Genomic DNA, 25,180 nt, shown 5'->3' with positions numbered 1-25,180 from the left:
CGGTATATTTGATTGATTTTGTTGTGTAGCATGTCAGAGACAGTTCACTGACTTTGAGACTCTTTTCTACTTGTGCTAAGACTAAATTACAATTAAGCATCTACAATCGTAAATGATAAATTAGCGATGTAGTGAAACAGTCGCAGGAGTAGAAAAAATGTCCGTTGTTGGCCCTTATCTACTTAAGTTTGCTAGCATTAGCTACCATAAGCTACCAATGAGGTGAACCATTTGGCCTGTCCCACTTTCTGCTGTCCAGCCCCTCTGGAAATTTTCAGGAAAATTCATGTGTGAAAGTCCTACAGTCGGTACATGTCAGTTCAGTCATTATCTACTTTAAGCCACCGTGAGCTCCTGCTCATGCCAGAGCATGTTGGACTGCTCCAGACTGTCTGAGTCTATTAAACCGAGTCAATTTGTGTTTTATTGTTTATGGATTAAACCTTTTTCTTCGAAAGTGGAATGTGAACTATCTTCTTTTAGAGGTTACATAAATCTGTACATGATTGACCCCCTCAGAGAAAAGAGTATTTTGGTTGTAGTTTAGTTTTAGCTTTTGCTGAATGGTGTTTTTTTATTTTTTTACAGCATCAGTAGTTGGCTCTTGACAGGGAATGAGCAACAGTCCATCAGGGATATAAAAAAACATATTTTATTTTTTGGTGGAAAGCTGTGTTGGTTTGGTAACTAGATCAGTATAAACTGGAATGGAAATGTACAATGATAAACCACAGTCAGGACTTAAGCTCGTTTAAAAGTATCCAGTAACTGAGCTCAGCCAATTTCACAATCCATAAATATAAAAAACATAGTACACTTACAGTATATTTAAAAAATCTGAAGTTGTGTTACAATTTTTTTTTTAAATTCCTTTTTCAAAAGTATTTTAACCTTTTTTGTTCTTCAAGTAATCCATAATATATATCAAGCTTAGAAATGAACTTGCAGCGAGCACTTTCCTCACATAGGCCTATAACGACTTTTCTTAAAAAGAATAAATTGATTAATTAAATAGATAAATTAGATGAATTAATTAATTTGGAAATTATTTGTTAGTTCATGCATACAATGTTCAATAAGTCTTCATGTTGTGTGGATCCTGTTCAGCCTGTTCACTCTATTCTCCTGAGTTTTTCCCACTGGATTCCTGTGGACGGTGTCCAGCCTGCATAAGATTAGATGTGTTTAGGTGTGTCTTATTTGTACGGGCTGGTGATGATGTTGTGGGGTTGGTGAAGCTGGAGGTTTTGGTCGTAGAAAGTGGCTGCACTTCCTGTCCTCGGCTCCGGCCCGGCTCGCTGTGCCGCAGCAGAGCACCCTTGTTTAGTTTGCCGTGGGATTTATGGCCTTTGGGCTTTTTAATTTTTATGCTGCCCCATCCCTCTCGAGCCCAGCACCACAAATTACACCAGAGACCAGACTCCCTTCGAGTTTCTCACAAAATATTGACCTAAAATAGCCTGATGCCACAACACCTGTGTCAGCACCACGGATGTATGAAATCATCCATCATGGTGAAGTCATTTTTCCAAACATATACAACATGTTCACATACACAGGCAGTTTTATACCATAGACTTTATACACATTTTACACATTCACACATTTGTTTCATTCGGATGTGCATTAATATGTGTACAACCAATATAAGTTCAAATGGTAAATATGTATATGTGGATGATATCTCCACCCTGTGCTCATGAAATAATAAATATAGACATTTTGCATCAAATATGTTCAATATGATGAAACAGTTAAAAATCTGACAACAAGAAACTACTAAGGCAAAAAATAAATCTTTAAATACCATCAATTGTATCATATTTCTTATTATTTTACTATGTTCTGTTAAATATTTCTGATATTACAAGATTAAGTTGTGTCCTTTTTCGCACTTTACTTCTTGTATTAGTAAGAGAAGTAGGACTTAATGTTGTGTATGTTTGTATCTTGACAGGTGGGATTATGTTTCTCTCTACAAGTTTATTAGCTGGAGAATGAATTTCAAGATGGCAGAGCAGCTCAGGTTTACTGTTGTTGACTTACTCGAGATTGTAAACTGATTACACAACACAGTTGAGTGAGTGTGGACATATAGCTACAACAGCAAGAACACACAAAAACACACAAACACACTCTTGCTGCATCGCTCCCAGGAGACACACGCACGCGTATACGCACAAACATATTTTTCAAAAAATATACTGCTCACATTATTCACTTCTAATCTGAGACACACAACTATTAATCATGTCACAAACAAACAAAAACACACACTCTCACACACACACACACACACACACACACACACACACACACACACACACACACACACACACACACAGTAGCAGATACACATGTTTCCAAATCTCTTTTCTCATACACACCTGCCGTGGGGCTTACCCACTACTAACTGCTTCTTGTATTTTCACCACACACACACACACACACATTCTCTGTCGACTTGGTGGCCACTGGAATATTGTGGCACCCCATGGTGAGACTGACAGGTGTGTAGTGTGTGTGTGTGGTGTGTATGTGTGTGTGTCAGGCTGTCTGGAGTCCTCTCTCTTGGTATTTATTGGTTCTGGACAGCTGAGGTGCTCGTCGAGATCTCTATTTAGCACTTCCGGCTAATTATCATACACACATCTGAAGCTGGTGCTGAATCTGTGCCATTAACCCCGGACCGCCCACGTCATTTAGGCACTGGCTAACTTTGCATGCCAAATCCCTCTGGTGGCTTGGGGGCTTAAATAGGTCCCTACTGCCCTTTTAACACTTGTGTGCTACTACATAACAGGCCTGGCAACCTGTTACCCTGCGACCAGGGAGCTTTCATCCACAGAGGGACGGCGGCTTTCCCAGACAGGGCTCCAACACTTGTCACATGAACAACAGCAATGTGATATTTTGATTCCTCATGCATGACAAGGACTAAAGGCCGATATATGCTTCTCCGTTTTTACTGACACGGACAGATAGGACCGCCCTCTCCGCTGTGGAACGCCCACTCTTCTTCGCTCTTCGTGCACCTCTGATTTTTCGAACTATCCGTGTATATTTATAATATATATATATTTATATAACGACATAATTTCTACGATAAATGTGTGTTAAGCCAGCGGAGTTGTCCGGCTGACGGTGGCTGGTTAGAACACTGACGGCATGTATGCACGGTCACATACGGTAATAACGCCCTGTCATAACGGCGCTAGCGGGCTAGCCACCATGCTAACGGCTGTGGTAACAGCACAACAACCCGCTGTCACGACTTTAATTCCACTTCTATCATGACACTGTTTCTACAATACCGTCAGGTTAGAAGCAAACACTGGGTAGTAGTTAGTATCTGGAGTCCCTGCTGACTGTGTGTGAGGCTGGGGGGAAGTTGCTGCCTCCATGTAGCTTCAAGCTGTGGAATTAGCAACACAGTTCTGAAACAAGACCGGGGAACCGCTGCGCTACGAAACGATAACATCAGCATTTTGACCCGCTGGGTGTCACTTTATTTAGTTCTGTTAGTTGCCATCCTTCACTGTTTGTGAGGAAAGCCGGGAGGACAGGAGAAGTTAAACAACCGTGGACTTCTTCTATGCACCTAGAGGTAGGCTTCTCTAAGCTCGTCTTCCGTTGCGCCACCTACTGTTCTGGTGGTGAATTTTTTCAGAACGTAAAGTTGTCCGAGAAGCATAAATCAAAAAGATTCCGTGGAGCCTTAAAGGGCAGAGCTAAAGAATGTGGCATCAGAGGGAAGATCTGAAACCTTTTTTTTTTTTTTTTTACCTTTAGCAATAAAGATTTGTAAGCGTCTCCGTCTGTGGTTGCTATGACATCATCTTAATTAGCTCTGTTAACACGTACGCGCCTCAGCTCCGACAGTAGTTAGTACCTGCACTGATGTGGTTGGAGGTAATGACCAGGTGCTTGTTAGTGGGATCCCTCAGCTGGAGTTACCTGACACAAGAAGCTGCTCTGTTCTGCTCTCAGTTTTTAATATTGTTGGTTCAAGCATCCCCTCAGCGCTCGCCCTTTAAGCTTCAAGGCGACACCCAGCTTTTTGTGTCCTCTGTCTGTTCAGGATGAGCAGCTGTGGCAGGTTTTTAGTGTCTGTCAGCAGCGTTTGAGCCACTTTGAGAGGACTCAGTTTAAAAGAGAGATTAGAGGGTTTAACCTAAGTATTTTAAAACATGAAAAACTTAACTAAAAGAAGAGAGTGCAAAGAAATGACCCATTTGATGTTTTGTCTAAAGGCTAATTTATGCTCAATGTAAGATTTTTATACAGAAACAAATCCGTACTTTGACTTCTAGTCTTTTGTTTTTTAAGTAAAATTAAATGAATTCAGGTCTTTTAAAAACTATTTGTAATGAATTTAATAAATTACCTCTATTTATATCATGGTACTACATTTTCTTCTTTTTATTAAATAATAGATTAATCAATTTATATCAACTCCGTTTATTTAAAACAAAAAATGACTCAGAAGTTTATTTTTCCCTTGAACTGTTTTGCTTGGTCGGGTTTGTTGTTCTCTATTTTCTTATTTCTTCCCCAACCACAATTGTTTTTGTCTGCTGGGCCGTCCTTCTCTCTGATGCTGTTCGGTTCTGTGTGGTCGGGTTTGTTTGGTTCTAACCGCGTCCTGGTCTCTGTGTCCCAGGTCCAGGGAGTAAGGGGGAGCAGCAGGTCTCAGAGCTCCGATGCCAGTGGACATGCAGCCACACCAGGGGCTGTATCACTACGAGACCTCACCCAGCCAGCCCTCCAGAGGGTAAGACTTACTGTCCTCACTCATTACACTGCATTTTAACAACATTGTTTCTCAGTGAAACTATCTTATAAGAGAAAAATCTATGATTTAAGAGATAAATGAGAGGATTAATAGTTTGCTTGCTGAGGGTTAAGGACAGAGGATGTCACTCCATGTTAAAGTCCTATGAGACGAATTCTGATTTGTGAATATGGGCTATACAAATAAAATTTGATTGATTGATTGATAAGGACGTAATTATTCCAGTTAAGCATAGACTTAAAACAAGGGGAAACAGCCTGGCTCACTCCTGAGTTAGAAAATATGGATCCCTAAACTTGTTGATCAAGAATTGAGAAGAAGATACAAATAGTATGTTTCCTTTTATTTTATTTTATTCATACCTCCGACAAGGCCTTACAGTCTCTTTATGAACCACATTTAAATTAACTAGATCTGGATTTTTATTTGGATCTGCAGCAAATTTCAAATGGCCAGAAATATCAGTCCCCTAAAATGCCAGATTTTTACATCAAGATCCATGAGATATTCTCTGAGAAATCACCAAAAGAAATATCAAATTACAACCTATCTTTCATAGTTAAGAAAATAAATTCCTGGTTCCACCCCCCTTTAATAATCCACATTCCAATTGAATGGGTTCTTATTTTGGTCCCATCATTCCACGGAGTTCTGTTGATCTGTTCAGTTGTTTTTGTTTGATCTTGCTTCAAATCCAGCCAACAAACATACAGAAAGGGCTGATGACATGAAATGTTGCCAAGTTATCTCTAACTTAGTATATTTTTTACTGAGTATTACTTGTATCAGCCGATGTGCAGTGCCAGTATATGAAAAAAAAAGACATGTCTGTGAAAGGTCAAAACTGAAGGCGACTGCAGATTTTAGTGTTGGAGTTATATGTCTTGAGATAGGACAGTATATCCATCCTCCAGCACTTTGCTGTGCAGCATCTCCAGCAATAGCTCAGGTTGCCATGTAGGGTCAGTGAGCCCGTTCAGGTTTTGGTCTGTGCTCAGAATTGAAGGAATCAAACCTGGCAACCACAAATATTTACTGAATTCCATTTAATAATTACGTTTCAGTTCATGCACAAGTGAAGGTGTTTAAAGGTGTTCTTTTTTGTAAACTCAGGACAAAGCCAGTCGAGCCGTTCATGCTCGTTTCCCGTCTTAAACCTAACCAGGATGCTGATCTCCTTAATGCACCTTCCAAAAGAAAGAACTTTCTAAATGACTGAACTCTCTGATCTTATCACTTCTCATCTCAATCTTTCGGCCCACATCAGAGCAGCCCGTCTCGAGGAAGCATAAAATTATATTCACCTTCAGAAAACTGCTCCTATTTTAACACCAGGGGATATTACGAGGGAGCAGGAGCAATTGTTGTGGACACAGGCCTGTAGCTCAGCCCCTCACTCCCCCCCCCACCCTCCCTTCCCTCATGCCACCCAGGTTGCGGGTGGACTCGGCCTCTCTGACAGCTGCTAATTACAGGCTGACCAGGCCCTGTTGCGCTCTGCATGACTGCCCCGCGCCCCACTCAGGTTACCCAGAGAGAGAGAGAGGGAGCAGCGGAGAGAGAAAGGTGCCTGAGCAGGACAGAGAGAGAGAGACAGAAGAGCAGGAGGAGGAGGGAGAGAAGAGGAGGAGAGAGAGAGAGAGAGAGAGAGACAGAGAGAGAGAGAGAGAGAGAGAGAGAGAGAGAGAGAGAGAGAGAGAGAAAGAGAGAGAGAGAGAGAGAGAGAGAGAGAAAGAGAAGAACAGAAGGGATGATTGGGAAAAGAGAAAGGAGGGAGGTAAATTCGGCGGGGGGGAACCGGCACAGTGGATTAGAGAGGGCAGATTAAGCTCCTGTGTGGAATACACGTCGTGGTGACAGCATTAGAGAAGTGAAAGGAGGAGGATGGATGAAGTCTGTCCCTTTTAAAAAAGAGGAGCAGAGAGAGAAAGAGGAGGGGAACAGGGGAGAGCCATTCTGAAACGAAGCAGTGGGAATGAGGAGAGGTCAGAGAATACATTGAGATTCATGAGGAGACTGGAAAGTTCCAATGAGGCTTCACTTCTACTTTGGAGGGGAAAAACCCAGATGAGCAAGTTTCCACAGTGTAGAGCAAGATAAGGGCTATACACCCTCTACTGGTGAGGAGGAGACATCACAACAAAGTCCAGTGAAGATGGAATATTGGTCCCCCCCCCCCCAAGCTCCTCTGGGCTGTGCTGTTTTTCCCAGGTGGTAAACTGCTTCCAAAACCTGTTCCTGCTACTACAAATACTTTAGTAATTAAACTGCTTTTCCAGAAGCTGGTATTGTGTCGCATTTACATATTTCTGCCCTTCACTGTTGTGTGTTAGTTGTTGGGCATTGCTGTGAAAAAGAGTTGTAAAACACAGCTTCACCTCCATCTTTCTAAAGTGATTTTCCACAATGCATAGCAATCAAATCAAATGTTCTTTAAAAATGTCATTGATTTTTTCATTTAACATTTTATTTATCTCACACATATCACACATTCCCCTCTTTATTTCATGTGTCAGCACCATCACTGAATATGCCCTTAACTGATGTTTCTGCCTTTAAGTAACTTTTAACTGCTTTATTTAAACATTCTTCCCTTTTTACATTTAAGTACGAGTACAAAGTTTTGATCCTGAGGTCTGGAGGAATTTAATTTTAAAGAGTCAACAATATTCAGCTACAGGACACAGCCCTGCACCAAATCACCTCAATACTGCAACCTGTTGACCAAACTACTGCAGCAACATCACTAAATTTGCCAAAACTGAGTGCACAAAGTTGCCTAAAATATCCATAAAAATATAAAAAGATTTCCACCCGTTAAAAAGGCTCATCACAAAGAGGTCAGACATGACAAACAAGTCCGAGTTAGCAGCCAGAAAAAGATACATTTATTCCAAAAGAAATAAAAGGAATTAACAAACACAACCAAATTCAACAAAAGGCCTGATGGGCCGGCCACCATGAACAAAAGAAAGGAAAACTCCACAGACCAACCCACAAAGGCTCGTAGGATCCGGGGATCGTCCTCGACCCTAAACCAACATACCAGACCAAAGCTAACAGAAAGAAAGCCTGAACCACCAGACACATCAGAAAAGGAATATGAAAGAAACAGATCACTAGGTCTGCTGCTGCTGCAACCCTGGAGAGAAAGGAGAGAGAATTTATAGAATTATTGAAACATAATTTATATCAATAGCATATATATTCAAAAGCATATATACACCACAAGGCCAATATATATATATATCGATATCCTCATGAATTAACAGGGAGGAGTTCTACCACATAATTGATCTTAAGATTTGTAAAATGTTTTTGTCATTCTCTGCTCATAAAGAAGAGTTTACAACCACAGTGTTAAGTCAGGATCAACGATATGTTTAGCTTAAAGGAATTTCACCAAAAAAAAATTATATGACCGTTACTTTGATGATTATATATATCGACAGATTTGTATTTTCTTTTTTGTCTTTTTTTTTGGAATATTTTATTTTTCCAAATATTTTCACAATGCAAGAGAACATGCAGAGCATACAGAAGAGCACTCTACATTAAACATTACAGAAAATTACATAACAAAATAAAAAAATACACACATAGATGAAATAAAACTAATTAAATAAATAAAGTAAATAATTCCCACCACCCAAAGAGAGAAAAAAAAAGAAAAAAGTTGGTGCATAGGATGAGACATCACAGAGAAATACCGCAATTACACAGTACATAATGTAATTCAGAGCTCCAAATAGTAACAGTCCTATGCTACCGTTGATGGTGTATCCATGTATTCCAAATAAGACTGCCAGATTTTCAAAAATAACTTATATTTCTTTCTGAGAAGTGATAGCGCCACCTACTGGGTGTAATCTTTTCAAGAGGAATACAACTGTTCATTTCCACAGACCATCTGTCTTTGAGAGTCGGGGAATCAGACTTCCAAGTCATCGCTATACTTCTTTTTTATCTTGATGTAATTTTTTGGCCACATTACACGATGGCCATCACAACTTTTTGACGAGGCCATTTCAATCACATTGATTTAAGTGTATTTTTTCAATATGAATACCTTTCTAATATGTGTGTTTTCCTGTGTATTTGCAGCCTTGGCCCCCCCGACCAGTCTCCCTACAGCGATGTGTCTCCGCTCCGCGCTTCCATCCACAACGGCCCTGCCCAGGACTGTCGAGCTATGTATAATCCCATGACTCCCAGTATGACTCATGGATCGGGACCAGCACAGGGGATCGGCCACTGCATGGATCAATACATGAGGCCCCCCCAGGCCCCCCCGCCCCTCAGCGTGATGGGCCACAGGGGCATGCCGCCCACGGAGGGTGAGTCACACTCAGAGTATCTTTTACACCTTGTGAACCTCACAGCTGTTACTGATCTGGACTTAAAGATACCAAACAGATCCAGGGGGGGGGGGGGGGGGGTGAAGAAACTAACTAGTTCTTCTTTCCTGCTCAACCAATAGTCACATGACTGCATGTCAATATGGAGATTTTGAACATGTGCACACTGGCTCTGTCTGTAACTAAGCAACCATTTGTCTTGATGTCTGTTTCCCTCTTGTCCTTAATGCCATACAGGTGGCAACAGCACCCCCTACTGTTCCCAGAACAACATGATGTCCTCTCACCATAACTTCTGCCAGGTTCAGCCTGGCTCTGACCACATTGGATCTGTTGATGGTAAGGAAACGCTCTCTTTAAAATTAAATGTAAAAAGATCTTTTGCATCGAATCAAATTAACTAACGAAGCGTCCTGCTCTTGTCGTCCTGTAGGGTCGAGGTTCAACACACCTCGCTCCATCCTGAAGCTGAGCAAAAAGAGAGCCCTGTCCATCTCTCCCCTGTCCGACGCCAGTGTCGACCTGCAGACGGTGATTCGGACATCACCCAACTCCTTAGTGGCCTTTGTCAACTCGCGCTGCAACCCCAACGGAGCCAGCTCCTACGGTCATCTCTCTGTCAGCGCCATGAGGTCAGACACTTCTCTACTTCTCTGTATGCTAAGTTCAATAATGCATAAAAGTCAGTAAGATATCACTATCGCTTATCCTCTAAATCAGCAACTGCACTTCAGAAGCTCTAGTATTAATGTTATTTGATGCAAAACGAAATCTATGATTTTAATCTAACCTCACAATATGCATTATACGTTTTTTGCTACCTCCTTTCGCCTCATTCAGCCACAATCACACTCTAATATTATATGATGAGAAGTAAATATAAGTAAAGCCATAGCAGATGGAGAAAAAACTGATGCAAAATCGAAATGTCTGTGTCATTCACCACTTCAAACGTGCTTGTCCCAGTCTGAGAGCTGGTAGCTAACTGGCTAAATGCTCAGTAACTATGGTGATGAAAGGTATTTACACACTTAAAACATGTCCCAGGGTAAACTGATTAAATACCAAAGGCAAATAAAGAAACAGCTGGTTTAAGGTTAAATATTAGTTTTAGAAAACAAGAGTTAAATAACCATGTCATGAGAAATGCCCTCATCCATCTACCTACAGCAAACTGGTCACTGTTCAATTTTTGATTTATTTGAATGCCTCCATGGTTCCTTCAGCTTTTGTTAATCTTGTCTTTTTCTGTTTCTCCACAGTCCGTCTCTGGGTTATTCCAGCAACATAAACTGCCAATCCAGGCAACACGGCAGCATGTACGGTGGAGGCGGGGGGACGCACCTGGGGGGACACACACCAGGTCCCTGCCAGGCTTCACGCTTACCTCCGCACAATCCTCGGCTGCACGTCACGCCCAAGCACGGACACGTAAGACAGCTCTCGATCATTCCCTGCACAAAGCAGCCACAGCAGTCCATTGAGTGAGTGAGTTTAAGAAACGGACACAATTTGTGCATAATGTTAAACCACATGATGCGTTTGTTGTTGTGTAGCTGAAAACGGAGCCAGGGCTGGGCAGTGTGATGGATGGCATCAGTTTGAAGAGCCTGGAGGAGAGATCAGAGGGAGATGTAGCCAGTCCGTCTTCCACTGGAACTCAGGTACAGAAACAGTCTCACTCTCATGAAAGAGTTTTCACACATCTTAGCTTTTGTTCTTAGATGAGTCAAATAAGCTGTTTTCCAGAAAATGTGCAGAAAATTGAATCAGGACATTTTCCAGAATTTACCTGTTGCTTTGTAGAACACAGCAGGAGATCAGGTCAGACGCGTTTGTTTTTCACGTGGCTGTAGTTTGAAAATAACCTCTAATGACATCACATCAGCAGTGGATCACACGACTGGCTGATATGAATTATCTAATATAAGGCAAATATGGCCCTGTGTAGAGATTGTTAAACTTTTTATATGTTTGCACAGTACTGTTTTTAACCCTTTTGGTTTGTGCCCATCAGGACCCTCTCATGGGTCTCCTGGACGGCAGAGATGACTTGGACAAAGACGACATGAAACCGGAGCCAGAGGCCGTGTACGAAACTAACTGTCACTGGGAAAGCTGCATCAAGGAATTTGACACACAGGACCAGCTAGTACATGTAAGAAAGACTGAGCTATAGACCCTGCAGGTTGGGGAAATAACAAAGGGAAAAATTGAAAAACTTTGGGGTCAAGGTTACATGTATATCCCTATGATTAATAATGTGTCTCCCTGCGTATCTGTTGACTCTGCAGCACATCAACAATGAGCACATTCATGGCGAGAAGAAGGAGTTTGTGTGTCACTGGCAGGAGTGCAGCCGAGAACAGAGGCCGTTCAAAGCCCAGTACATGCTGGTGGTTCACATGCGCAGGCACACGGGAGAGAAGCCACACAAGTGCACTGTGAGTCAGTCTCTGAGCTTCCATCGAAATATGCATCATATTTTTATGTTCATGACAAGGATGGGATGCAAGAGGGGAATATAATCATCTTTATATAAAACCCTTGCACTATGAGTGTACTGTAGTTCAAACACAATATGGCTGTAGAGTTTTAGGCCTTTTGGTGAAGCTATATAGGTAGTTTACGTTTTATGTTATGGTACTTTTCATTATTGCATCTTGTCTTACAAAACCACTTTTTTGTCATATTAATGTTTTAGTTTGAAGGCTGTAACAAGGCCTACTCTCGCCTGGAAAATCTGAAGACCCACCTGCGCTCTCACACCGGGGAGAAACCATACGTGTGTGAGCATGAAGGCTGCAACAAGGCCTTTTCCAACGCTTCGGACCGCGCCAAGCACCAGAACCGGACTCACTCCAATGAGGTATAGTCGTGTACATCACTGAAAAGTAATCTGGAATCTTAATCTCCATAGCTTGTCTGCTCACATCCGTTATGCCCTGGCGAATAACAAACATGTTTAATGTGAGATTCATGCACAATGTGAGGTTTAACTAAATATCTACAGAAGTAGTAGCTATATTTTTTGATGGGCCAAAACTCTCAGATGCAGTTATACAAATTAGAGTTTTGTGTATTGACTGACACTTCGATGTCTTGCAGAAACCGTACGTATGTAAGATCCCCGGCTGCACTAAGCGGTACACAGATCCGAGCTCTCTACGTAAACACGTGAAGACGGTGCATGGCCCCGAAGCCCACATCACCAAGAAGCATCGGGGAGACACGGGGCCTAGACCCCCTGGCTCAGCTATGACCCCTGGAGGCCAGAACTCTGAACTTCTGCTGGAGAAAGAGGAGACACGCAGGGAGGACTGCAAACTGCTGGCTCCTGAGACTGCTATGGTCAGTGTAATTTTTTATTCATGGCCTGCTGTTTTTTTTTCAAAATGTAAAATTTAAAAAAAACTCAGATCACATATAATTAATATTTCTGCCGTTTTAATAGGGTTTTTTACAGTGTAAATTAACTTATCCTTATGTTACTCCTTTCAGAAATCCCAGCCAAGTCCTGGAGGTCAGTCATCATGCAGTAGTGAACGTTCTCCACTGGGGAGCGCCAACAACAATGACAGCGGGGTGGAGATGAACCTGAATGCAGCCGGCAGCTTGGAGGATCTCACAGCGCTGGAGGACGGAGTGGCAGGTGGAGGAGGGGAGGCAGGAGGTCTGGGAGGAGCGATGGGAATGTCATCGCAGGCTTTGAAGAGGCTGGAGAACCTGAAGATTGACAAGCTGAAGCAGATCCGCAGGCCCACGCCTCCTAGTCGCTGTGCAGGCAACAAGCTACCAACACTTCCTGGTCAGTTTTGTAATATTATCATCATGGGTTTATTATTTAGAATATGTTCTTTGGGTTCATTCATGTTGAAGTGCAAATTGCCCAAAAAAGTTTTTCTTTAAATCTTTTCTCTGGGCAAAAGGTTGTTTTACACTAGGATTGCACTCAGTAAACACATAATTCCCCTAAGGCCCAGCAGTCTCCTGAAATAAAATAAGGCCAAGTTATGTTCTAGCTACACATCAGTAGTTACAGGTTTATATACTTATTTGTTACCTCACAGTGGTTGAAAACATTCTACAACCCTATAAAACCACATTACATTACATTACACACACTCACTGATTGCAACAACCTAAATATGTTCGGATTTTGTGAGATCTCCTCTGATCTGTATTTGCACTAACATTTTATGGATGCATCCCTTACCCACACTGTCTCCTTCCACCAAATTCCGTAGTAACTGTTCCAGTAGTTGTTTGCATAATTCTGCTAGCAAACAAACAAACAAACAAACAAACAAGGCAACCAAACAAATAAACACAGATGAAAACATAACCTCCTTGGTAGAGGTAATAATGGACTGATAAAGGGTTCAGGGATTACTTCAATAGGATCTAATAATTCTACTAAAGTTAAATTAAATTTAAAAAATTGTTTGTATTGATGAACTGTCTCTAAGCTCTTTCCTCTTGTATTTCCATTTCCAGGTCCAGGGGAGAATATAGGGATGTGTGCACCTTCTCCGCTCCTTTCAAATCGACGTGTCATGGAGCTGTCCAACCACGAGTTGGGAGGTGGGACTTCGATCGGCTGCCCCACCAACGACAGGAGAGGAAGCGGCACCAGCAGTCTGAGCTCTGCCTACACCGTCAGCCGTCGCTCCTCCATGGTGTCTCCTTACCTGTCCAGCCGGCGCTCCAGTGAGGTCTCACAGATGGGAGGAACAGGAGGGGGACAGTGTCACCTCTTTGGCCAAGAGCAGAGTGGGGGAGATGCCCTCTCTCCTGAGACCAATCGCAGAGGAGCTCCGTGTCCTGGTGGAGGAGGGGGATTGCCGGGTCTTCCGAATTTAACACCCGCTCAGCAATACAGCCTAAAGGCCAAATACGCTGCAGCGACTGGTGGACCTCCACCCACTCCTTTACCCAACATGGAGCAGCCAGTAACCGCGGGCCGAAGAGGAGGTGTTTTGAGCGAGTACCAGGGTCAGCCTCTGCCCCCGTTCATCCAACAAGCCGGGCCACGTAGGCACAGCGCACTCACAGAGTATGGCACCGGTGTTATCTACCCACACCAGGCTCCAGGAAACAGCAACAGACGAGCCAGTGACCCGGTTCGATCAGTAGCGGATCCACAGGCTCTACCAAAACGCTACAATAGCCTTAATAACGTGGCCATGATGAGCAGAAGGAATGCACTGCAGCACCGTGGCTCTGACACCAGTCTCTCCCGCCACCTGTACTCCCCTCGGCCGCCAAGCATCACCGAGAATGTAATGATGGAGTCTATGGGCATGGAGGCCCACCTCTCCCCTGTTGATGCCAGAGATCGTTCTCTGATGTTGCCCCCTAGAGAAAGAAACTTTATGGGATACCAGCAACAGCATCCAACTCTTGGAGGAGGTGGAGGTGGAGCTGCTCTTTCAAACCAGCTCTCCCCAAGCCATGACTCTCTGGGCTGCCCGGACCAGGCTTACATGCAGGGGCACTATCCGAATCCGGCAGGGGAAGTCACCTCACGGGCTGGCGGAAATCCAATGGGCCAAGCAAGGCCGATTCATTCAGAGGGCATGTCCAATGCACTTCTCCAACAGGCCGAGTACAGTATGAGCACTTGCCAGCTCAGTCCCTCGGGTCCTCATTATCCCAGCATCGGCCAGGGTGGTGACGCTGGAGGCCCTTGGAGTGACGCCCACAGCCAAGTCCAAACTTCCAGCCATCCTCTGCAGAACCAGCGAGGAATACAGTATTCAGACCCCACCCTGCAGCCTCAACAGACACAGGCCCACTTCAATAATCAGACAGGCCTCTATAACAGCCCTGATGGAACCCACAAGCTCACCATCAAGCCCGAGCAGCAGTTCCACCCTGGGATGGGAGGCAGAGATGCGTGTCAAAGTGCGAAGCTCCAACAGCAGCAGATGCTCCTCCAGCAGACTCAGGGTTACCCACAACAGACAGCCCAGGTTATGATGAGGAACTCTAACAATCCAAGTTGTGACTTTCAAGGCCAGGCCCAAAACTCTTACCCTGCTAGAGGGGGCCTGAGTTTGGGTTGCACTGGAACTGCTCTTGCGGAAGGGCAGAGGCCAGAAACCCCCATGATGCAGGTGAAGGAAATGATGGTGAGGAACTATGTACAGTCCCAGCAAGCTCTCATGTGGGAGCAGCAGCAAGAGCAGCAACAACAGCAGCAGCAGCAGCAGCAGCAGCAGCAGCAGCAGAGTGGAATAAAACCTCCTTCACTGTCCGAAAATATGGATATGAGTGGCCAGGCAGTGATGATGCAGCGCAGCCCACAGCACCAAAATCAGAACCTTTATTCGAACCAGACGTATCCTTCCTACCCCAACCAGAACCTGGTCATGAGTCCTCCAGCCCACAGCCGAGGGCCCAGCTCTGTGACACCTAAAGAGCAGCAGCTGACAGGTCTACCAGGCTCCTGCTATGGCCAGGAGATGGTGGTCCCCAGGCCGCCGCAGGTACGGAAATCCCTCAGCCGCCAGAACAGCGTGCCACAGGTAGGAGTGGGCTACCTGGGCAGCCCACCCCACCTCAGCCCTGTCCACTCCACTCCCAGCCCCAGACGAGGGGTCAGACTTCCTCCAGTCCAGCATCCGCAGCACCCGCAAAGCGAAATGTTCTCCCCTTCCAATAACAACAACATCTACTACGCGGGTCAGATCAACATGGATATGGACAAACACATGGACCCCCAGAACGGGCCTTGTATCAACCAGCAGCATAGTATGGCATCCAACCTGGATCCAACAGTTGGCACTAAGTCTGCTCCCTATACTGAGTCCGGCCCCATCTCCAATGCCTTAGAAAACCTGGACCTGGACAATGCTCGCATAGACTTCACCTCCATCATCGATGATGCTGACTCTTCCTCCTTCAGCCCGATCAACAATCCCCTTCAGGGATCTTCCTCTCAGGCCTCATCGCGCCTCAACACCCCTCAGACTTCTGTCAGCTTAGCCCCAGGCTCTGGATTGTCCAACATGGCCGTTGGTGACATGACATCCATGCTTACCTCGCTGGCTGGGGAGAATAAATACCTGAACACTCTGTCTTAGAAGACAACTCCTTGTCAGCGCAGCATATACTCTGACTAACAATCAAACTGAGGCCTTGGTGAGGTCTTCAAGTAGACAGCCGGGAGTGTCACACTCCGAAGTCCTGTCGCTTATAGTGACTTTCTCTTGTATGTTGCAAGAACGGTCAGTTGGGGTGAGACGGACAAACGTTTGGAACATTTCATGTAATGACTCATTAGTCTGGGCTGTTTTATTCGTCCCCATAAGCCTTCATAAATGAACCCAACCGTTAACCCTTCTCCGAGCCAGGGCCCTGAACTGTCAAGGGGTCTGTTGCTACTGGATACCAATGTAACAGGAATAACAATATGCTGTAATGCATGCTGGTCGCAAGTTGTGACCAAGCTAATAATGTGGTCCCATTACAGGTTTCAACATTTTTAAGAATCCCCACCCTAAACCTTAAAACCAAAGGTGCCTGGTCAATTTCGCTCGTTGCTGTATTCTTCCATCACTGCCTTGGTACTTGGTATTTTTTTTTTTATGCCTGATATGAAACTGACGCTGAACTTTTTCCAAACAGGCATTCCAGTCACATAGGGCTGTGGCGAACAGTGGAGCAGAGAATGATACGTGTAAATAGGTTTTATATACATTTATATATGTTGTGTATATGACAATGAGACTTTGGATAAATCCTCCGCTGTCTCCTGATCGACTGCTTGGACTCTGAAGGTCAACGTTCAGACGGGAGTTGTTAAGGAAGCGATTCGGACGGATGAGAGAGATACGCTTTTTTAGTGATTGAGAAATTATTTCTCGGTGCTACTAAATATTAATCCGCATTGCTAGAGATTTCTTCCTCGTCACGAACGTCACACTCACACGCACCAGGGGCGTATCAGTATTCCCACATGTGCACAAATGCAGACAAAGACACACACAGGCCCTGTTCAGACCTGGTATTCACCTCCATCCTGAGGGATCCACTCACAAGGGGACAGCGCAGGTCCCTGAATGCATCACGTGATACACCTCTTTCAATCGCCTCTTTCAATCTTGCTCGCTTAGACACATCTGTAAACTCACACTGGGTAAAAAGTCATAATTTTGTCTTCGTGGGCACAAATAACGTACCTGATAATTTGCGTATAGAGCAGGGAAGTGATCTCACGTGGTCACAGGAGACACATTCAGGACAAATTTATATACCAGTCGTGAACAGATGAACTTAATGTTGTCCACTTGGGGTAAGAGCTCTCAGGGCGGATGTTAGTACCAAGTCTGAACAGGGCCATCGTATTCCCACACATGCACACACACACACACACACACATATCCCTCACACAGACACTCAGGATTCTGAATCTTTAGTGTTCAGATTGTGTTGTAAATTGCCTTTTCCAGACAGAGAGTTTGCACTCCACATGTTTACTGTATGTGTTCCTAAAGCAGCTGTGTACATTTTTCAGTGGTGTTTATGTGACTGAGAAACAGAGTGCCTTGCTCTTTCTAAGGTGCACACATAGGGGTTACTGAGTCAAGCTCAAATGTTATATGTGTGCCACAATCCCCTCTGTGTTACTATATGTCTGATATACTCAAACAGAACTGCCTTCGCTCCACATTAACTAAACCTACGACTCTTACACGACTCAGCTGAGGATGACGGATTATTTTTTTTGGAAATGAAACCCGAGTCAGCTGGTTTTGTATTTGATAAAAGATCACTAATCGATGCCTTTAATTGAGAGCTACAATCGTCGTACAGTGCTGCTGCACCTTGGCTCGAATCCCAAAGAGGAGTTTATTTGGAGAAAAAATCAGCGTCGCGAATTCAGGACAGTGGGATCAAGACGGAGGAATTTAATCAGTTGCTACCACTGTAGTGAAACACATATTTTGATGGCTACGCCGAGGTACTTCTGTGGGACTGTTGAGCTGTATCACATGAATTAAAGGCTGCAGCTCTTGGCAGGAGGACTAATTTTACACTGTGGCTTTGCACTGACTACAGCACTGTGCGGGAAGGTCTCTGTTTCGCATAACTATTCACATGAACCCCATTTCGAGAAGAATAACAAATTGTCATTCGACATCCGAGCACAGCCAGACTCGGTAAGGACACGTAAATACTCTCTTTAAGCGACTTTATCAGAATGAAACAGTAGCGTCCCTTCAAAGTGTTAATGAGCATAAGCAGGAAATGAACATATATTCATGTTGGTACAGTGTACATTCTACCAAAGACACCTTCAAATGCCTGAGAAAACGATGCACAAATAGTCAATGTTAACACAACACTAACACTAGCAATAAGCAACACTGACTGATAGTGCTGTTCTTTAGAATGTATGAGAAGTTTTGTATAAAATTATCTTTTATATTAATGAACTTTATGGATGTCGTCTTCTATGTGTGTGTGTGTGTGCGTGTGTTTTTTTTTATAGGGGTCATCCTACACTCTGACTTTTTTGCTGGCAAAAGAAAATATCAACCTTTAGCGACAGAAAGATATAATAGTAGCATTTACTATAATAGACTAAAGCCAAGTGTTATATTTTGTGTACAATTTTCTACATTTTTATACAAATGTGCTATATTTTACCAGTCTATGAATAAACATGTTCAGTTTGGGATGGATGCAGAATGTTTGTCGATCTTTTTTTTAATTTTTTTTTTTATGTTTTCCGTCACAAAGCAAGTATTGGTCTTTTTGTGTTATTACAGCAGTCACTGCAGATCTGCAAATAGTGAATTTCAAAATTTCTTTTCAATTCAGGTCAGTTTAGTTTTATTTGTATAGCCCCAAATCACAGCACACATTTTCTCACGGCACTTATGGTCGAGACCTTGCAAAATTATAGAGAACCCGAACACTTCCCGTGAGCAAGCATTGGCAACTGTGGAGGATAAAAAAATCCCCTTTAACAGGAAGTAACCTCTAGAATCACTCTCAGTGTTGGCGGCAATCGGCCTCGACCGGCTGAGGTTAGTTGAAAAATATGGGGGAGAGATGGGTGTAAAAAGAGGAGCGACAATAGAGAGAGACAAGGAACAGCTAACTGGAACTGCCATATTTAAGCTTATTAATAATAATAACAATAATCATATTAATGATTGAGTATTGTCAGATCTGGATCCTGTAGCTCTCAGTCTCAGATGGTGTTATTCTAATTTCAGGATGATGTTTATGCTTAAACAAGTTTCCAGGTGAGAACAAGTGTCTGCTCTTCTCCTCTGTTTGTTCTGTAAACAACCAAACAGGAGCTGTCAACTATTTAAAAACGTTTATGTAATGTGAGGTTCAATTGTTTTGTTATTGTGCTGTAATTTGTGGCTGTTTCCATACGGACATGATGGGTTTTGTTATGAAAATGCATATGGGTGACATTTGTTACTGTGCCTGTTGGATTAATGCAGTTACTCCTTCCCTCCAATAGAGAGCAGCACTGCCTGAGAACAAGCACATGTTGCCCACTATTACTGCTTCATTCACTTCAAATGGAGGACCATGGCACGAATGCAGACCTTCCCAGATATCAACCCCTAAGCAGTACTTTCCAATATTATTCAAACTATATAACCTAAGAGAGGGTATTAATCCAAAATGATCACCCGATTTCTCACAGACTGATTGGAAAGCCCCTGGTTATGGGTATGATGTAGAGCTGCCTGTCACGCCAGCCTGTTATGAATCTGCTGAGCTGCTGCAGTAAGTGAGTGGACGAGTGTTAAAAATGGCTGCCGATGGTGGTGACGTCAGCGCCTGGACGGTTTCTCTGTGGTCAGCGGGCACTGGCTCCGTGTGCTGCCCAATGCTGCGAAAAAGAAAAAAGACAAATCTCGCTTGTAAAATCATATCAACATCACGTGTACTCTTTTAAAAGCACAATCGCAGAAGAGGCCGTTGGGAAAACTGGGAGAAGAAACACGAGTAAACAAAGTTCATACCAATGATTTCTCTTTCATGCGATACTTTACACCAGTAGTTCCCAATCGTTCGGGCTTGTGACTCCTTTAAAATGAAGTCATGTCTATTTGTGACACCACATCAGGACATGGTGGTGTGGAAGCAAGTTATGAGTAATGTAACCAAAGAGTGATTTTCCTTCTGATTGAAGGCGAATAAGAGGAACAGCAAAAGAAACAAACACAAATGGAATTCTGATCCCTGTCAGCATCGCTCAGATTTATCTTTGGATTAACTGATACGTGGAAACGATTAGTAAACAAAGAGTAATTAGCACAAACAACGGGAAATATTGTGTTCAAACGTATCCGTCGCAAAAAACAATATTGTTGTCATTATGAAGATTAAAACATCTTTTCAAGCTGTAATATTATTCCTGTGATTAAGACAGTCCATTAAAAGATTCCAAATGTGGGGGAACAAAATGTTTCCTCCCTCCTTCCGCCATTCAAGTGCAATCAAGTGGGGATTTTCCAAAGTTAAAGTTATTATTAGGACACATTTATCTCTTTTAGAATGAATTTCGGCCTGTTTGACTGCTCATGTGAGTGAAACCGCACAGTCACTTCATATGAACTTCGGAATACACTTATTACATTAAAAGAGCATTAAGAGGAGACTTTTTGATGGGCAGTAACAGTCGGAATTGTTGAATCAGGCAAAAGTTCAGCTTTCACATGTGTTATTTTTTTAAAAAGACAGACTTGATCATTGTCAGTGACCACACAGTTCACTTTCAACAGACACAACTAGGTTCAAATCCTAAAATGCAAACTCTTTAACCTCATGAGGATTCAAACACATGATAAGATGCATAACACGACATTCAGAATTCTCCACCTTGTTAATTTTCCCTAATTTTGTAAGTCACCTAACTGTCATTTAATCTGATGGTGAAACCGGATTTGCAGTAACTTTTGTAACATGGCACGACCACCATTACTTTTTACAGTGTTGGCTCATAGTTCAGTTCAGGGGCCCCAGTGTGCTTAGACTATATTGGCATTTTGGATCTGTGGCATGGCACAGTGGACTCAGGGCAGCCACTGCAGCCTGGCGCCGATGTTAAAGGTGACTAATCTGCTCCAAGGCATACAGGGACGTTCTCCTGACGGACTATTGATTTGCAATCTGGAGGATGCAGATTTTTGATTTGATTTGAAAAGAACATTTGAATCTCCATGCGACATGGTCAACGAGAAGGTTTGGAATTTACAGAAGGGCCAGCTGATAAAATAAAGACAATCCCTACATGCTGAAAACAAAACTCCAGCAACATTTGTGGTATAAAGATCAACTTTATTATTTGTTCTATATGCTGCAAATCTATCTGGAGTTTTAACCTCTTTAGATTTATTTTAACTCTTCTCCATGGACCTCGGCAGAAGATAAAGCTGAGCCACAAACCTTGGATGTTGAATACATACATTAAGGGGAATATAAATGCAAGAAACAACAAAAGCTACAGCTACTTAAGATTGATAAACTAAAGATGCACCAACTTGTTACACAAAGTATAAACACATATCAAATGTTGTTGTTTCAAACCCGTAAAATGTCACCTTTGCAACTAGAAGAAATGAGAGGTAGACACATTGTAGAAGGATTGATTGTTGAATATAATTGAAGATCGCTGTGCTTGACTTGGACTTATTCGACACAATGATATAAATCTCAGAGTCAAAGCACAGTGACCTTCGCCGATTGTTTTCCTCAAACCCATTTGGAAACATTGTCTTCTTCTCTCCTGCCTCAGGCCAAACGGGATTGTGATGCAAGGTGACCGTGGTTTCTTTTCACACAGTTTAGAGAGTGAGTGTGTATTTTCTAAACTACGTTCTTGAACGGGTTCAAAGTGAAGAAGTTACACAGCAGCGACGCGATGAGAGTGCTGTCGACGCTCCACAATGTGATCCCCGCTCCTCTGCAGAGTTACAAATGGAAATGCCAAAATAAGAGCGGAGTTTTTCAAATGCAAAGAAGTGGGCAGCATAATGACTTTTCTCTTTTCTTGTCCTGCCATTCAGAGGGAGGCTTTTCTTTTTCCTTTGTCCCTAAGGTTGGCATATAATTAACTCCTGCTTAATATGCCGTTTAAGGGCTCTCCTCCCCATGCAAGAAGCTTTGAACCCATAGACCACAGACAGGGACAAAACCCCAGTGGGACTGCTTCCTCTGCGCTCCTCCGTGTGTGTGTGTGTGTGTGTGTGTGTGTGTGTGTGTGTGTGTGTGTGTGTGTCTAGGTGTTATTGTGAGAAAGAGACAGAATGAGTTGTTATTTCAACAGGACAGTAGAAAATAATCTACAAAGCTGCAGCATTGCTGTGTCCTTGATTCTCTGCACAACTTTTTTTTACCAAAACAAGTATCTTCATGAACATGCAGCGTACCGATCTTTTTAAAGGAAGTGCATCATATGTTGATTAAAGGAATATACTGGGAATGGTTGGTTTATTTGATCAGTGTCTGGTTGAGCCCAAAATGCAATATGACGCTTAAGAGACAACAAAAGCTACAGGTCTAAACTTCATGTGCAAACAAGCTACAATGTACCCATACAAAATTAACAATTTGATTAAAACGGATTAAAAAGAATGGAAACATCTGCTTCATCATCTAAACTGCAGCCGTCTTACAGTGGCCTATATACCAACATGACTCTTTCTTTACAAACCCAGCTCCCAGGACCTTTGCCGAACCCCCTGCACCCATGTGACCCTCATCCGCTGCAAACTTTTATTGCACCCCCCCCCCCCTCATCCTCACCCACCTCCTCTCCTCCCTCTCTCTTTCTCTCCTCCCTCTTCCATCCATCCCACCACAAAGGGCCGTGATGACCCTGCTGTCCCTCTGCTCCCTCCCCACCTTCAGGATGCTTTCTCTTCCACAATCCAATAAAGAGACAAAATACCCCCCTCCCCCCAACCACCTAACAGTCAGGATGGGTTAAGAAATGAATTGGGCAAGGGGGGGGGGTGTTGTGTTTATCACCACAAGCTGTTAATGTATATGGGGAAAAGTATCTTATAGGCTATATGACATGTAAAGTCATGAAAGTGGATAAGGTGGAGGTGGACGGGGTTGAAAAGGAGATATCCTCATAATAAGAAGATGAAAATAATGAAATATTCTGAAAAATATTTGTATCTTATGTGACAAGTCGTATGTCTGCAGCGTGTACATAGAGGGACTATAGTGACCTTGTTACAGTCCTTTATATCTGTGTTAGTGTTGCATGATCACTGTAATTTACAGTTTTTTTATTTCTCTAATCCCCTCCCCTGGGTCAGATCCCTGCTTGTTTGTCCGTTTGCAGGACACGTGATTATCTCACACAGTTGCTAAAGAGGTGTGGAGTGGGGGGAGTGGGGGGGGGTGTTACAGTGTCGAGCCAAGGTGGGGGTCCTGAACGCTGCGTTAGAGGTCTATTTCGGATGTTTTTTTCAGTTGCAAAACAGATTAAGGTCCAGGTCGCAGCACAAAGGCCGGCTGCCCATGCACCACTTCCTACAGCCATCCAGCGGTGAATGGCGCGCAGGACGGGGTCTCTCCACAGGGGGGGGGGGGGGCGAGCGCAGGTGCGACGCGCATAAAACAGTCGCAGGCCATAAAACCCACAGGGGGGGGGGCGAATACCTGCTAGCATTAATTAACCTGCAGTTGGTACAGTGATCCTCCTGAGTCAGTGCGAGGATCCGATCCAGAGACGTGAGAATAGACAGTGTCTGACCTGATGGCATCACAATTACACAAGTGATGAAGAAAAGTCAAAAGCAGGAGGTGACTCCAGAGTGAACGAATCACCATGCGTCCCTCAATCAGTTTTAATCTCCGTCTTGTTGTGATGACACTCATCTCAATTGGAAGTGGATCCAATGAAAGTCCTGGTACAAGTACATCAAAATAAAAATGTGGAATATGACCAAAATGGAAACTAAATGCAAAATAGCAGGCTTCCTGTGGCGTTTTTCCAATTGCAACTGAAGACTTTTTTTGTTTGTCTTGTCATGATACACATGTGTATAGATTTTTGTGAAGATCGGTCAATGTGAACACGTTCCGGGGGTCTCAGGGGGGCACCGTTGAGCCATTGAAAATTCTTCCAGAATACGTAAAGAGTCACCACTTTCTAACTTTCTGCAAATTTTGGTTAGAATTTCAGCAAGTTAAGGCCCTCAAAAAAGCCAATTAATTTGCCTGAATAATAATAATAATAATAATCCTTACAATTTCAATAGGGCCTCACCTGTCAGGTCAGTGCTTGGGCCCTAATGATGATAGAGGCTCACGTTGTGACGCTTCAGAAGCAGAGAAGTTGCACAAAGAGACTTCTCTGGTTTGTTATCGCCTCTAATGACACCTCTAATAAAGGGGATTCAAACAGGACAAGACTCCAGATGTTGTCCTGTTTTTTTATAAATAAGATTCAAGAGTAGATTTAGGGAGCCAACTTCAGCTGGTGAAGAGTGACACAGATGCAGAGATATGCACAATGCAAGTTTCTTATCTGATTGTATCAAAACTGCACAACTAATAAGGGGAAGTAAAGACAGGGCAGGACTCCACCGTGGACTCAGCACTGAGCGTCAAAAAGAAGTTTTAAGAGAAAACTAATGAGTCAGGAACTCCTCGTTTTTCGTGCATGCCATCAATCGACAAATGGAGAAAAGTCAAAAGGAGCGATTAGAAAGTCCAACACGAACACGCAGACTCCTCAAGTCCTGAGAAGAAGAGGAGGAGGCGCAGTGCAAGCGGAGGATCAGAAGTGTGTGTGTAACATGTCGAGGCTGTGCGTGTGTAAATGAGGAAGGTGCGGGTCTGCGATGCCAAGGGCTGACCTCAGGGCCAACCTCTGCTGCTGACATCACTCCTCCTCAGCGCTCCTTCCCTCGGAGGAGTCTCACCCGAGGATCTGACTCGAGTCTCTCTCTCTCTCTCTCTCTCTCTCCCGCTGCGAGCCTCGGAGATGCCTCCTCAACACCATTCATTCTCCAGGAGGCAGCAG

The 25,180-nt window shown here is 43.5% G+C and overlaps 1 protein-coding gene across 1 annotated transcript in view; it reads left to right on the top strand.

Annotated features, from left to right (window-relative positions):
- Positions 1 to 18,596, top strand: part of gli1 (GLI family zinc finger 1) — a 53,151-nt gene extending 34,555 nt beyond the window's left edge. Inside the window, exons 2-13 of the mRNA XM_061069943.1 lie at positions 4,664 to 4,774; positions 8,900 to 9,132; positions 9,391 to 9,492; positions 9,587 to 9,785; positions 10,416 to 10,584; positions 10,710 to 10,817; positions 11,171 to 11,311; positions 11,448 to 11,597; positions 11,858 to 12,022; positions 12,262 to 12,504; positions 12,655 to 12,961; positions 13,651 to 18,596. Coding sequence (XP_060925926.1) covers positions 4,704 to 4,774; positions 8,900 to 9,132; positions 9,391 to 9,492; positions 9,587 to 9,785; positions 10,416 to 10,584; positions 10,710 to 10,817; positions 11,171 to 11,311; positions 11,448 to 11,597; positions 11,858 to 12,022; positions 12,262 to 12,504; positions 12,655 to 12,961; positions 13,651 to 16,241 — 4,479 coding nt within the window. The 5' untranslated portion in view covers positions 4,664 to 4,703 and the 3' untranslated portion in view covers positions 16,242 to 18,596. The remainder of the gene's footprint in view (positions 1 to 4,663; positions 4,775 to 8,899; positions 9,133 to 9,390; positions 9,493 to 9,586; positions 9,786 to 10,415; positions 10,585 to 10,709; positions 10,818 to 11,170; positions 11,312 to 11,447; positions 11,598 to 11,857; positions 12,023 to 12,261; positions 12,505 to 12,654; positions 12,962 to 13,650) is intronic.
- Positions 18,597 to 25,180: the final 6,584 nt, after the last annotated feature.

This window comes from Limanda limanda, chromosome 4 (assembly GCF_963576545.1).
Source record: "Limanda limanda chromosome 4, fLimLim1.1, whole genome shotgun sequence".
Lineage (NCBI taxonomy): Eukaryota > Metazoa > Chordata > Actinopteri > Pleuronectiformes > Pleuronectidae > Limanda > Limanda limanda.
This window is presented reverse-complemented; position numbering and strand designations above follow the sequence as displayed.